This window comes from Symsagittifera roscoffensis, chromosome 4 (genome assembly GCF_963678635.1).
Source record: "Symsagittifera roscoffensis chromosome 4, txSymRosc1.1, whole genome shotgun sequence".
Lineage (NCBI taxonomy): Eukaryota > Metazoa > Xenacoelomorpha > Acoela > Convolutidae > Symsagittifera > Symsagittifera roscoffensis.
In genome coordinates, this window is record NC_087065.1 from 14,210,243 (window position 1) to 14,225,661 (window position 15,419).

Here is a 15,419-nt window from a genome sequence, read left to right on the forward strand (position 1 = left end):
TCTCAGTGGACTCTAATCTTTTTTTAATGGCAACCATTTCTTTTGAAAAATGAAAACCAAACAAGCCTGAAGTCATCATTTCAGAATCAAATCAAATCACAGTTTTCGTTAATTTTGTTTGAAAATTTTTAGTAATTCTGTCAACTTGAAATTCTGTCTGCTACTTTTCCTAATTAACTTGTTCTATTCCTATAGTTTTAAGTAGTTGCAATGTGTTAAAATTGTAGCAAAATAAGTTTTTTCGTGGCCAAGTTTTAAAAAAACTTTTCATTTAATTTATTTTATTTCCAGATAGTTTTGATATGTTTCCGGACTCATTTAAATGGTTCAATGAGACGCTTTTTTTTAATCGATATTAGGTTAATTGTGTTTTTTTTCGATAGAGATTTTCTTCTGCTTTTTATTTAAACTTGTTTTTGTCTGACCGAAGTTTTTTCAGGAATTGAAATCGACGATTGTTTTCGGCTTGAGATCTTTTTTTAAATTCATTTGTTCGTTCATAGCAGCGTCTGTTTGTTTCTTCATCTTTGTTTGATACGAGTTTTTTGAGCAATTTCTTTGACCAAGAATTATTAAATTTTGAATTTTGTAATTGTTTTTGAAGTTTATCATTTTCAATTGAATGTTGTTTTTTGGAAAGTTTTTTCAGGTGGGGTGTGATGTTTGTTTAATCTTACTTGTTTTGATTCTTGCGAAATGATATAAAATTGTTCGGTAATTGAGTATTGTTTTATCTAATAAAAAATCAGAACTCGTTTTTTTCATCAGTGTGCTGTTTACAATTAGTTTCATCGAGTGTATTCTATATAGGTGGCGGGTTTTAAACGTCAGTTGGGTTCTAGATGATTTTGTTGCTGGTTTGGTTTTCAAAAATGTTTTCCAAAATTTTTCCAATCTGATTTTTCGTAACTTTTTTCTATCGCAAGTGTTGCGAAGCTGTTCTTCACCTCTATGTAGATTTTCATGATTCATCAGAATTTTGGATTTTTTGCAGTACATTCCCTAAATTTGTCGGCTAATGTTTACGCTAACGGTTCATTAAGAAAAGTACCTGAAATAAAATAGTTTTAAAGAGTGCCGAAGTTCAAGAAATTATAAAGCTGTAAAACTAAATCAGTGAAATTAGAAGTCATAAAATTTTGCAAGCAACCCATTACTATGGCAACAAAAATGCCTACCGAGTTTAGCGTACCGGAAGTCGAATTCATTATAAAGTTGAAAAGCTGAAAGGCCAAAAATTGTTCATTTCTGGTAGTTTTGAACAGTTCTCAGTTTTAGAAAAGCTTGTAATTCGGTTCTCTTGAACGCGCCCCTGCGCTAACTAATCTCGGCTATTTCATGTCATTTCGCTATTTGTCATTGTACTGTCACCACTAAATAGTTTCATAATCGAGCCAAAAGCTATATGAAACATTTAAATCAACTCAATAACTATAAAACTATTACAACGTGCTGAAAATTCAGGTTGCCGAAACTATTAAGTGTATTAGGTTGCCGATAGTTGAAACATTTTTTTGACTTAATAAGCTGCATCCTTGCGTGTACAAAGGCGTTGCGGTTTGTGAACAATTTGTTATCGAGTCCTCCAGCCGCTAAGACATGGCGGTGTTGCTGCTAAAGCCTCATTTTTTTTGAAACCCCAGACAATAGTTTTGAAAAATGAATCGAAGGAAATTCTGAATTCTAGAATGACATCTTTTTATCATTTTACTCCGGTTAATTTTCCGGAACGAATATTTTTTGATCTGAGATGACTATAAGTTTCTTGTTTTAGATGACTAAAATAAATTTTCGGCATTCTGATACCTCGGCACGTTGACCCTCCGCCTAATAGCTAACTGGTAATTAATTGCATTGAAAAGAAATTATAATTTGGAGAAATTGTAATCATATTTTAGCTGTCTGCTTAGATACAACAAACTTTGAATCAAAACTAATTTTGAAAATGATTGTTCCAGCGTCGTTTTAGTTATTTATGTTCCTAAATACATCATTGAAAAACCTCAATTAATTTTATTAAAGACATTTCAAAGTCTTAATTTCCCCTGAATAATTTTTGCCATGTTGGTATAGTTGTAAATATGAGAAATGATAATGATGTCCTAACTGTTTGCTATAAAGCAATCAATAAAATGACTGATTCTTAGGCTTACGATTAGCAAGCGTTATGAAATCGAAATATAGTTGTTTTCCACGCAAACAAATGGTCTAAAAGAATCTCCGAATAATTTGTTACCACTCGCCAACTACGTGATTTCTTTAGAGAAGAAATATTTTGATCAAGTTTTTAAGCACCCTTTCTTTTTGAAATTGCCCCGTTGTTTCGGTAATCATTCAGCTCTGGCAGTAATCTTAATTCGCGTTTTTTTTACAAAATAATCTATTATATATTTAAATGCGGGCTTCACTATCTCGCCATGTTTAAGTTTTTTCAACGTATTATTTTTGCATGTTTAGCAAAAGAATTTTTTCACGTTTAAGCTATATCGTATATTGCAATGGTTAAGGTTTTTTTTCGATTTTCCAGTTTAAATTCAGTGTTTAATTCATCAAGTTTGAAATTAGCAACCCAATAGTAGGATATTGTCAGAGTTTTCCCAGGTTTTGCGATTCTAGCCTTCATAAATGAATAACCAAATCCTTTAAGTTTACGAGATGGGCAATTTTCGAGATTTTTCTTTTCGAGATTTTTCAAAAATTTCTAGAAAATACAATTTTAAAAAATTTCTCAAGTTTTGAAGTTTTCACCCGTAGTTGGATGCTGTCAAGTTACTCTCAGGGGTTGCGAATCTTGCCTCTAATTCTCTGTTCTCAAATACTTGTAGTTTTCGAGATATGACATTTTTTATGATTTTTTCGGAAAATTTTCAAAAACTTGGATTTTAAAAAATTCCAAAACGTTGAAGATCATACTCCTCTTGTTGGATATTGTGAGGGTACTCTCAGGGGTTCCGAATCTTGCCTGTGATTATGGCTGCTCAAATCCTTGTAGTTTTTGATGATGTTTTTTTGGATTTTTTTCAAAATTTTTTTTTAGAAAACTTAGGTATGAAAAATTTCGTAAAACTCGGAATTATCATCTTTGTAGTGAGGCTTTGCCAGGGTACTCTCAGGAGTTGCGAATTTTGCCTCCCAATATGACTGCTCAAATCCTTGTAGTTTTCGAGATATGGCGTTTTTTATGATTTTCTCCGAAATTTTCAAAAAAAAACTTAGATGTTAAAAAGTTCCAAAACTTTGAAGATATTAATCCTGTTATTGGAATCTGCGAGGGTGCTCTCAGAGGGTTGCGAATCTTGCCTCTCAATATGGCTGCTCAAATTCTTGTAGTTTTCGAGATATGACGTTTTTTAGGATTTTTTCAAAATTTTTCAAAAAACTTAGGTATAAAAAATTTCACAAAACTTGAAATTATCATCTCTGTACTGAGGCTCTGTCAGGGTACTCTCAGGAGTTGCGAATTTTTTTTTCTAAATAGGACTGCTCTAGACCTTGCAGTTTTCTTTTTTCTAAATTTTTTTTCAAAGTTTTAAATTCCTAACCTGTAGTTGGGGGGCTGTCAGAGTAAACCCAGGTATTGCAAATTCGGCCTCCAATTAAGAATGCTAAATCATTTTTGTTTAAGAGATACGACGATTTTTGTTGTTTTTTTTGAAATTTTCAGAAAACTCAATTTACAAATTAATTCGTTAATTGAAATTACCAACCCTGTAGTTGTGTACTTTCAAAGATTACGAGTATTGCCATCAAAAAAGACTGCTCAAATTTTGGCAGTTTTCGAGATGTGAATTTTTTTTTTTGGTTTTCAAAAAAATACCTTTTTTAGAAAACTTGCCGGGAAGTTTCTCAAAATTTGAATTTCTCGACGTTGTAGTTCGATACTATAAGAGGACTCTCAGGAGTTGCAAATCTTGAGTCCAAATGCGACTGCTCAATTGCTTTGAGTTTCCCAGATGTGACGTTTCTTAATTCATTATAAACTTAGATATAAGTTTGAATTTTAAAAAAAAACGAATGAAAAACTTTACAAAATTTGAAGTTATTCCCAGCAGTTGCAAATCTTGCGTCCAAATGCGACTGTTCAATTGATTTCAGTTTCCCAGTTGTGACGTTTCTCAGTTCATTTTAAGTTTTTTGAAGACCTTATTTAAAACTTCACAAAATTTTATGGTTCTTCAAAATTTATATAAAAAGCTTGAATAAAAAACTTTGCAAAATTTGTAATTACGAACCCTGTAATTGGGTGCTGTCAGAGTACACTCAAAGAATAGTTTTTTTGAGTTGTTGAAAATTTGAAGCACCGGAGATGCGTTACACGCTAGTTTTTATTTAAAATCAGAAAAATTTGGTAGAGCTAGTTTTTCCCGACATTTTGTTGAAACATATTTTTAATTTAGCGGCTATTTTGCATTATCGTCGACTAGCTTTCCAAACTATGTTTTCATTGAATCACAAATGATATCGCCTTTGTTCCGCGGTAAAATACTAATTATAATTTCTACGCTTGCTTGATTATCAATACTCCTGTAGCCAATGCATTGATCTAAATTGCAGATAATTCTTAGTCCGACTTATAGACTTTGCGGTGACTGCAGTAGCAATTTTTATTTGCGAATTACAAGACAAAAATTAATTTGAAATAAGTATAGCCCCAAAAATTAATCAGGTCTAGTTTTCTTGCAAGGGGCTAGAAGCAACGATTAACGAAAATTTTTGTGTATCTTGCAGCTTTCGAAAAACTGAAGAAATCAAATTTAAGTGAAAACCAGCAACTGAGTTTAGGAAATCTCGTTGTGAAATTTATTCGATCACGCTCGCTTTCTAGCACGATCACATATTTTAGAATGCATAATTTTTATACTTATGCATAATTCATGAAGTTGTTGGCTCAAATTGTTAAATTTACAGACTATTTAAAAGTGTTGATAATAATTACTGGAAAACTTGAAGTTTTCGTGAGCAGGTCAAGTAACCATTAATTGTTGTATTTTGTACCAATTCGCGTTTCGTTCATCGTTCAATTTGTTTCGAAATAGGTCTTAGGAAATCACCAGCAAAAATCGCCCAGCAACTCAAAGCTTGGTAAGTAGTCCAAAATACTATTGTTACCATTGTAATAATACGAATATAAAGTTCCAGCTAGCCAGTAATTTTAATTATTTATTTCTAGATGAAGAGTTCTATATAGGCAAGTTAGATTCTGATGGGAAAAATGCGCCGACACGTGATCAAACGACGTTCTCGGATGTCAGTTCAGACGAGGAGAACGAAGGCGGCGGAGGCAGCAGCAGTCGGAACAGAAGCAAAGAGGGATCATCCAATGGTACGGGTGACGGGTTGATGAAAGAGAGATGATCTCTTGATTCAGTGTTCACTTTCCATAGACATTTTAAGAGTAAATATTTAAACCATGTAGCTGCACAGGTTGCAGTGGTTTTCGGAGAATTGCATTTTCCGGGGCACCACGGTTCTCGGAGAGCCATTGTCACAATGGTTTTTCGAGAACCGATGTCATACCAATAGTTAACTCCTTGAAACGTTTCCGGTTATTTTTCTATGCTGCTAATTGAAGGAGCAAACAGTAGCGCAGTTCATGGTAGTTCACAGTAGCGCAGTTCCTGATTTTCGGGCGCCCCCTTGAGAAAGGAGAACACTGAATAATATTGGTTTATTTGAAATTCAAGCGGTATTTCATCGTATTTCGATATGATTTGTTTTGTTGTTAGCAATTTTGAGCTATAAAGATTGCGTGTTCTCTTCAACTACCCTTTTGTACTTAGTTAACTTTATCCAGGCCTGTTTAGACCTCACTCAACGGTTCTAAATATGCTATTTGGGTACGCAGTGGCAAGTTTCACCCTTTTGGAAAAAGGAGATGTAGATTTTTATATGGAAAATGTGGAAAACGCATTTTCGATCGACCAGTTTTTTTAAATGTTTATTCTATTTACTTATATTTCATTTTTGGTAGATCAAAATTAACAATTAACGTGACCTTTGTTGTAGGAAGAACAAACGAAAGAGCCAATTCCAGAAAGAGGAAGTCTTCGCTCTCCGATGGCCTGAACATCGACCATAATACCTCAGCAGAGGCGAAACTCAAGCAAGCCCAGAGTCCCCCAGCTAGTACTGAGTCAGAGAGAATCAGGACAACTCTGGAACGAAGTTCACACCAGAGTCACTTCCACGCTAACTCAGAAACAGAAGCAGTTCATGTTAATCAAGAAGTAATGACAGGTTGGTTACACAGTTGAAAAAAATGAAGGTTGTTTTCTAACGACCTAATCAAATAGTGATCCCATATAATGCTGATACGGTGACCAATAGGAAATATATTAATTTCTCAAAACTCAAATGGGTGTGTTGTTGAACCGAAATTCAAATCTGAAAACGTTCGTTATTAAGTGTAAAAGAACGAAGTGCTTTTCACTTAAATATGTCTTGATGTTTTTTTTAAGTTTGTATACAGTGCTGATTTAAATTATCCGGACGAAACAAACAAAACTTGAATTTTCAAACACGTTTTTCTCAAATTGGGTTGAGATTAGACAAAAAGTGAAGAGGATAAAAGTTACTTTAAATTTTCCCCAGAATTAATATGGTGCCACTTTTTCTCCAAAATTCTCAACAAAAGTTTTACCCCAAAAATGGGTCATTTTGGCTTTTTTCAATTAATCAAGAATTACGCTGAAACTACTTTGTTAATTGATATGAAAATTGTATCACAGGAAGCCTCTTACGCAGTTCAACAAAGTTTAAGAAGGGCTAAATCTCCAAAAACCAGTATAAATGAAAATATTTTCACTTGATAGTCAATAAATGTAATTTTTACTATATAAAACCCAGAATCTCTGTTTAAAAATAAATTTTAAACAATTTGCGCAAATGTTTGGAGATTTAATCCTTCTTAAACTTTGTTGAACTGCGTAAGAGGCTTCCTGTGATATAACTTTCATATCAATTAACAAATTAGTTTCAGCGTAATTCTTGATTAATTGAAAAAAACCAAAATGACCCATTTTTGGGGTAAAACTTTTGTTGAGAATTTCGGAGAAAAATTGGCACCATATAAGTTCTGGTGAAATTCTAAGCAACTTTTGTCATCTTCACTTTTTGTCTAATCTCAACCCAATTTGAGAAAAACGCGTTTGAAAATTCAAGTTTTGTTCGTTTTGTCCGGATAATTTAAATCAGCACTGTACGCTTAGTTTTGATTTCTCACGGTTTGACTTACGATTTATTTTTTTCGCAGTTTGACTTTATCTCTGGAAAAGTGAAAAGATCATAAAAAACGTGAATGACTTCTAGTTCAAAAATGGACTTTAATATACTGAATCCCAGCGGAAAACAAAAACTATCTTTTGATCCAGTTTTCACTAAAGAGGATCCGACCGAAATTAGTATTTGAAAGAGCTTGAACGTGATATTTGTTTTTCTTCGAATTTTGAACGTTGAAAAGTGTTCAAAACTTTTCAATCAACTTTTTGTCGGTTTCCTTGTTTTATAAACTATTTGAAATAAGCAATAGATATCTGTTGGAATATTTTGAGTGAAGTTTAAATGATTTCTTTTTTCAGGCGGTGAGTGTGGGGGGAACCCATCTTCCCTTGCTGCAGGAGTAGTAGGAGCAGCAGCAGCAGCAGTGGAACCGATGTCTGAAGACGCAGAACGGGAGATGTGGCTGAAGGAACTTTTCAAGGGAGCTAGGTTCTATATGATCAAGAGCAGAAACGACCACAATGTTCAGTTGGCTAAAGCTAAGGTGAGACATAGAGTCCAAGTCTGCTAATGGAAAAGTTTTTGCGACATCAAATTTTTTATAGTTAATTTTCTAATTTTGCCGAAGCTGCCTAAAAGATTTTAACAGTATTGTACGCTCTAATCACTTAATAGTATATATTTAGAATGTGTGGTCGACGACACCAGCTAATGAGCCCAGACTGAACAAAGCCTTCAAGGTTCGTTTTTATTTTATATTGAACTATTTAGTTGAAAAATAATTAAGTCGAGATTTAAGAATAATGATTTTTCTGTTTTTTTTTCAGAGCAGTCGAAATGTCATTTTGCTGTTTTCTGTGACGGAGAGCCAACGATTCGCTGGTTAGTTTTTTTTTAATCAGATAAATGCTAAACATAGTTTTGAGCTTACTGTTTTGAGTTTGAGTTATCCCCATATAGTCCCGGCGCGTTTTTCTCGAAAACCATTTAATGGCAGGTTCAGGAGGGGCAAGGCAGGGCAGGGCGAGGAGAGGCAAGGCGGGTAAAGCCAGGCAGGGGGGGGGGGGGTGCAAAGCAGGTAGGGTAGCGCAAGGCAGGGCATCCATCTATCCAGTTGATTTTTTTGCCATTTCGTTCTTTGCGGGAAATGTTGCTTCTACTGAAAAGGGGATTAGTTTGCCACTTCGCCTCGCACTTTGCTTAAAAAGAAATTTGTCGTGAATTTTTTGACTTTAGTTTTGGAGTGTGTTGACCATAAAAACGCACTAGCTATAAGCGTCATTTTGAGCTTGATGAAATCTCAACAAAATCAACTGGACTATAAAGACGTCATGAGAACATCAATATGCGGTGCTGCTGCGCACCCACAAATAAATGCTGCACAACAGATATTGAAAGTGGTTCTAAATTTGTTTCTGTGTCTCTTCAGGTTTCGCCCGACTGGCCAGTGAGAGTGATGCCAGTGCCCCGATGCCCCCCTGGCAGCTGCCTCCAGGCATGTCCATCCGCGCACTCAGTGGAGTATTCCAACTTGACTGGATCACTAAGTCAGTATACGCCTCATAAACTTTAAAGCTTCTCTTTATTCGATTGAGGCTTATTTATATGTTTGACTTAAAGCAGAGTGTTTGTATTGGCCGCTTCTGGTAATGAGCCCAAAGCCACAATAGAAATATAGTTTTTTATTGCCGACATCCGAGATCAAATGCGAGATTTTTATTGATTGATGGTTTAAAGCTAGCGTTGTCAGAGACCTGATTAGCTTGAAAAAGTGTGAATGAATGGTCAATAAACAAACCTGCCCGGACACTGATGAGGGAAAGTTTGACTGCTTTGAATTTAAATGAATGGAACCCGTGCAAAACTGATAAACCAAGGAGTTAACTTCACCTAATTCATGCTTCAGGGAGGAGCTATTGTTTGCGAATACTACCCACTTGTACAATGAGTGGAACCTCAGGAAGCCTGTGAAGATTGGACGCGACGGTCAGGTAAGGTCAGAGTTCAATCTCCGCACCCTCATTCCGTTATGTAATCAAATTCGACATTTGAAGAACTCAATTGCAAGGTCATAGAAGTTGAAAGCTTTTTGGTTTGTTGGAGCCATCGTGGGAAAAGCGCTATGTTTTAAGTATTTCGAGGGTTATTTGATGCATTAGCTTCAATGCTACAATTCCCTGTTTCGAATAAATATTGGAGTGATTTGAATCTTTCTCAAGCTAAAAGTTGATGAAAATGATCAATTTCAAAGAAAATATGATATTTTCTCTCCCCTTGAAACTTTGTGTTGACATTGTCCATGATATAACTCGTTTCACTGTAAATTTGATGTTATGTCTGTGTGTGTTTGGAATGATGTTGGGCAAAAAAGATCATTTGTTTTCTGTATGTTTTACGAAATCGTTTTCTATTACAATAAATAAATAAATAGTCAATTAATGTTACAGGAAATCGAACCTTCGTGCGGTGAAAAACTGTGTCGTCTGTTCGAGTTTTCACCAACAATCGACATCTACGTGATTGTGAAGAAAGTGCGAGCTCACGAGAAGGCCAGAACGACACGAGACACGACAGAACCCCCCGAGCCCCACTACTACGGAGGCAGAGGGGGCTACGAAGGCCGAGGAGGTGGGGGGTTCCGAGGGGGCTATAGACCGTACAGGGGTTACAGAGGGGGGTACAGGGGTGGATATTATGGAGACAGGTACGACCACCACGAGGACTACTATAGTAGTAGAGACAGGAGGGAGAGGTCAAGGTCGCCTCCGAGGGGGTCAACATCAAGCAGATCAAGGTGGGTCGATTATTCCTCAAAGTTTCTTAGTGAAATGACGCAAAAATGGTCCCTTTTTTAAGAGTAATGAATGTAGTGTAGACTGTTATATAGGTCTTGCTGATTTTTGTTTTTTTTTTCAGGAAAAAGTCTTAAAATGCTCTTATAACTACAGATGTGCATTCAAACATATTAATGCATTTATGAATGCCTTAAGGTATATACGCACTTTTGAGTTCAATTGAAATTAATCTGCTGAAAGTTACGTAAATAGCACTCTCCAAACACGAACGTCGAAATGGCGCAAAAAACGCGAACGATTTCTAGTTTCGAAAGTGGAATTTAGTTTTTAGATTTCCAGCGGAATAAAAACTTTACTTATTGATCCAGTTTTCTCAAGTTGGGTTAATGTTATAAAAAAAACGCCAATCATAAATTTTTCTAGAAATTCAAAGAAAAAGCATCAGTTTTTTTCTTTGAAATTCGAAAGATAAGATTTTTTTTTCAACAAAGTTTACTTGCGTTCATTACTCTTTTCCAACTGTCAGTTAACTATGTTTCAATCGTTTCAATATGCCACAATAGTTTTTGTATCATTTGATGCCCTTTATTCAATGAATGTCGGTTGCGAAGTTTATTTTTTTCCTGTGGATTTTAGCTACAATGAAACGAGCTGCCCAGCTATGTTTAACGATTTTGTGTGGTAAATTTTATTTTGCATCTCATAATTTCTTTTCTAAAGAACTTTCCATGTTATATATCTTCCACTGATAAGTTGATCTTTTTACATTTTAATGCTCCCGGTTGAACGTTTGGCGTATTCAAGAATATAACTGAAACTATGATAGTCTTGTTAAGTCTCAGTGAATGTATTTGGAACTTTCTTCAACAAAGCTCTCATTAATTTACTCTATCTGCTGTATGTGTTTTTACATGCGTTAGTTTGACCTCAAGTCAACATGTAATAATTCGTTGATCTTCTAGGGGCTTCAATAACGAGTACTTCTCAACTCGTGGTTCTGGGTCCAGCAGTCGACAAGACTACGAGCGAAGACATAGTCGGGAACGCTCCTCGGAACGACATCGCAACGAAGAGTCATCTTCCTCGAGACGGAGGGGGGAGGATCGAGGAGGCGATGAGAGTCGGGGGAGGGGGTCTTCGCCTTATGGAGACCACGTGAGCAAAGAGACAATGTTGCATGGCAGCTACAACGACTACATGCGAGAGTTTCACAAACAGATGCAAAGAGCCTACCCTGGTTTTCCAGGACCGTTTCCGCCTCCTGTGAGTTGTCGCCATAAATGATTTAACCTTTGAAACGACATCAGTAGAAACGGAAACAAGAGAATGAAGTACATGAAGTTTTCTCGGAAACCTGGGAGATCTGTTTTTCATTATATTTTTAACCGTTAACACATAACAGCGGTTAACAGTTGGTGCCCCCTTGTAGAAGCTGTTTTACCGTAGATTTTTGAATACAGTTCAGAAAGATTGCTTGGAAAGTATTGTTCATTTTTTAGCCGGTGGATTGCTTCGAAGTTAATGTTTGTACAGATGCGTTTTTAATCTATGTCCTTATTTTTAAGCAACCATCACTGTTGGTCTTCTCTGCTGGTGAAAATTGATATCTATGTATTTGTATTTGCTCTAATGGTGTATAACTGTTGGTTTCAGTTCATGGGAATGCAGTTCTACCCGCCCCCATTCTCAGTTCCTCCTCCCAACTTCGGAGCTGCTGTTCCCTCCATTCCCACCAAAGAAGACGTAAATTACATTACCAATCTTTCATTACTGCTGAAGTGTTAATGACTGTTGTTTTAAATTGTTTTTCAGAAAAATTCTTTTAAGTTGTTGATGCTCAAAGTTATCTTTTGGCTCTTCAACTTTTGGTTTCTTTTTTAGGTTCACTTCAAATTCATTTGCGGAAGGAAAAGCAAATTTTCATCTCCGTTAACAACACTAAATATCGCAAAAATGGAACACATTTCTTACTACAAAAAGTGAATTATTCGTTTTCCTCGCGAACGTAGTGTATTAGAACGAACATTATTTTTTCATAACCTAACTGGCAAATAAAAGTGTTCATTAAAAGTTCACTTATTTGTTGGCACTTTTGCTATCATCACGATGTGTAGCATTGGACATCTCATAGCATCTGTTCTCTGATTTATTTCTGGCAAGTGTTTTTTATTTATTAAGCGTCCGTGGCTCAGTGGGTAATGCGTGAGACTCATAATATCTCGGTCGCAGACCGAATTCGAGACCTGGCCGAATTTATACTAATTATTTCTACTTTTTCTTATTGCACTTATAAAGCTGCTTTTTGTCGTGTTTTCGCTAGTGTCTGCGAAGCCAAGCATCGGATCTGTTTAAAATTCTAGCGAAATTTCAAAAAAAAACTTTTGGTCCAGTTTTCTCAAATTCAATCGAAAACTGTTTTTGGAATTTCAAAGCAGTTTTCTCAAATTCAATCAAAATTCTGTTTTCGGAATTTCAAAGAGCTAAGGCCATATTTTTTCTTTCGAGCTTTTTGGAACTTCTAGAAAGAACAGCAATTTTCTCGGCTTCGTTGAGTTCGTGAACTCTTCATGAGCTCTGTGCATTTGCTAACTTCAATTGTTAATATTGAATGTTTCGACGCAAAATTAACGGAACTGAAAAATTATTAGTGGTTCTAACAGCTGATTTATTATCAGGACATAGAGACACACGCGAAGCTGGTTGATAAGTTCCTTAAAAATACCCGACATCGCAGCGACTCCTCGGCCTCCCGGTCGGACTACGAGGATGAGGACGAGGACGAAAATGTCAGTGACGACGAAGCTGCAGACGACTCACTCTCGGATGGCGATGCTTTCTCCGGTTCGTATGAAGTGAGAGCGGGTAAAAGATCTCGCCGAAGCACGAGTCGTCAACGCAGTGGTCGGACCAATAAAAAGTCCACTCATCGTAGCTCCTCAGTGGATAGCGAAGACGATGAAGACAATTTCATCCAATATTCGTCAAAGTCAGCCCAAAGGAAATACTAAAACTGAAAAGAACTTGATGTTAAACTGGAATAGAGCAAACGTGAAATAGTGTTACTTATTTTTTCTTAGAAACCCAATTGAAACTTTTTGCTAGTACTGTTTATTAAATTCCATTTGGGATAAATTATAAAAATGTGTACCGGGATTATTTCAATAATTTTGGCTTTCGATAATTTACATAACAGTTTATTCCATTTGGATTGTAAAAACTAAACGAAAATCTTTGATATTGTCGTATTAAGGCCATTGACAGTGATGTCTTAAAAGTTGGATCCAAAAAAGAAGGAATTTGGGATCAAATGTCTAAATTGATAAAAAGCACAATGGAAAAAGTATATGTCTTATTTAAATATTGAATAGGCAGTTTGACAACTACGAGAAGATCTAGATGGAATAGGTGCTCCTCGGGATTTTGACACGCCCTTTATTGTTCCGACCGCCTACCTAGAGTTTGAAAAGAACTGCGGCTTAGGGCAAGTTTATTTTTTCCGCGCACGATCAAGTGCAACTAATAAAGGTAAGCTGGGCCAAGTGACGTATCATATAAAAATCCTTTCCTTAGTGTCACGTATTTGAAGAATCGAGAAGACTATTGCTAGTCTTTTCATTTTGCCTTTTAACTGCAAAAATCTGCGATGCAGGTTGCAATCAACAACAATTTATCCGGATCTCCCTTTCTCAAATACTTACTCTCCAAACTCTGTAGAAACAAGTTATGGCCTCAAGTAAGCCCATTTTTTGACAGTAAAATAAAATTTTTAACACTTGTGGTTTTTCTTTAAAATTACCCTGCTAAACCGGAGATAAGGGATTTAACCAAAAAAGCAATTATGCAAATCTGATTTGCGCAAGCGGCTAGGTCTTCATTTTAAAACAAAATGGCATTAAAATGTTCAAAGTTCGAAATTTCACCCGTTTTTTAGAACGTTATACCTTTTGTCCTGAAACTGTCCTGCTGATTCTGAAATTGATAATTCATTCAAAACACCATGCTGCTTAAATTTTTACTGAGTATTCTGTTTTACCCTGTTTTCTGTAGAAAAACTTATAGGTACTTCGGAAAAATTTTTTTTAAGATGTTCAGTTTTTTTCTTAAATTTGCCCACTATTCTCGAAAAATACTTGCTTAATCTGATATTGAGATTCAATTTAAAAAAAACAGTGTGCTGAAATCTTTAATCTAAAAATCAGGGCGTGGAAAGCTGAAGTTTTTTCCACACTTAAGTGAAAATTTTATAGATTTAGGAAAACTCAAATTTTTGAAGTTTAGGTCAATTTGGAATGATTTTTAATTATTTTTCAAAAATTACCCCGACAAATTTGAGATGAAGATTTCAAAGAGCGAATAGTAGTTTTCTGCTGTAAAATAGCGGTTAGTCCACTACTGAAGCAGAGATGCAGGGTTAAGCGTAAATCCGTTTTGTAATTTTTCAACTGACGCATTTCCGTATAAGTACAATATAAGTTCAAAAATATAAGAACAGGTAGATCCAGAATCAACAGGTCGGATATTCAAATCAGAAAAATTTAAAAAGTTTTGAGTTTATGGTCAAATTTTTGCTTCATAATATTGACACTTTGATAGAAAAATAGCTGCTTTATTGTTGGTTAGTAAGTAAAATTACAAGCGGTCGCGGAGCAGATGTGAGAACGTAATACTCCTAATTTCAAAAAAAAACTTTTTAAAGTGCATTCTGTTCTCTTTTCAAATTGTGTTACCTGTTTTATAGCTCTTTCTTACATTTTCTTTGCGTGTGTTTGCATCTATGTTGATTACTCTTCACTCAGCTTTGATGACGCTCAATTTGACTCATGCAATTTCTACGTTGTTTTAGCTCTTAACACTTGGTTTAATATTGCACCCCAACATTTTGCAGGCTCGTTCCCACTTGGCCTGGACATAACACGGTCGCTTTTGCACCCTATGGTCTGGTGTTTCACTCACGGCAAGACCTTGATTTCGATTGTCTGATCAATTTTGTCAACTTACGTGCCACATCACGCATACTTCTAGCGTTGTAAGCAAGAATCATGGTCATTGCAAACGTTTTTCAATGTAGTTTCAGGTAGGACTGTAAACTTTTTAAATTTTTTTTTTCATAAAATATTTTTCCGGCTCAATTTGATTCTGCCCAATTTGCCAAATCAGATTTGACTCAATTTGTTTCTGCGATTGTCGCCTTCGTTTCCGCTTGGTGAATTATGTTCCTTTGCTAACTTAGAATATTGCAATCGGGTAAAAGACTTTTTTTTCCGTAATTAACTTTGTTCACAGAATGGTCAAAATAGAAATAGCCAATTTAAGTTCATTTCATAATATTTTTATTTTTCCTTGCGTCTCCGTTACAATTGGTCTGGAGATAACCGAAAATGCACGAGAAGGCAATTGTCATTGGTT

The 15,419-nt window shown here is 35.6% G+C and overlaps 1 protein-coding gene across 1 annotated transcript in view; it reads left to right on the plus strand.

Annotated features, from left to right (window-relative positions):
- Window positions 1–13,309, plus strand: part of LOC134844200 (YTH domain-containing protein 1-like) — a 177,958-nt gene extending 164,649 nt beyond the window's left edge. The window contains exons 4-15 of the mRNA XM_063860770.1: window positions 5,037–5,082; window positions 5,171–5,323; window positions 6,007–6,237; window positions 7,578–7,762; window positions 7,905–7,958; window positions 8,046–8,100; window positions 8,648–8,765; window positions 9,125–9,209; window positions 9,666–10,012; window positions 10,976–11,276; window positions 11,667–11,756; window positions 12,689–13,309. Coding sequence (XP_063716840.1) covers window positions 5,037–5,082; window positions 5,171–5,323; window positions 6,007–6,237; window positions 7,578–7,762; window positions 7,905–7,958; window positions 8,046–8,100; window positions 8,648–8,765; window positions 9,125–9,209; window positions 9,666–10,012; window positions 10,976–11,276; window positions 11,667–11,756; window positions 12,689–13,021 — 1,998 coding nt within the window. The 3' untranslated portion in view covers window positions 13,022–13,309. The remainder of the gene's footprint in view (window positions 1–5,036; window positions 5,083–5,170; window positions 5,324–6,006; window positions 6,238–7,577; window positions 7,763–7,904; window positions 7,959–8,045; window positions 8,101–8,647; window positions 8,766–9,124; window positions 9,210–9,665; window positions 10,013–10,975; window positions 11,277–11,666; window positions 11,757–12,688) is intronic.
- The last annotated feature ends 2,110 nt before the right edge of the window (window positions 13,310–15,419 follow it).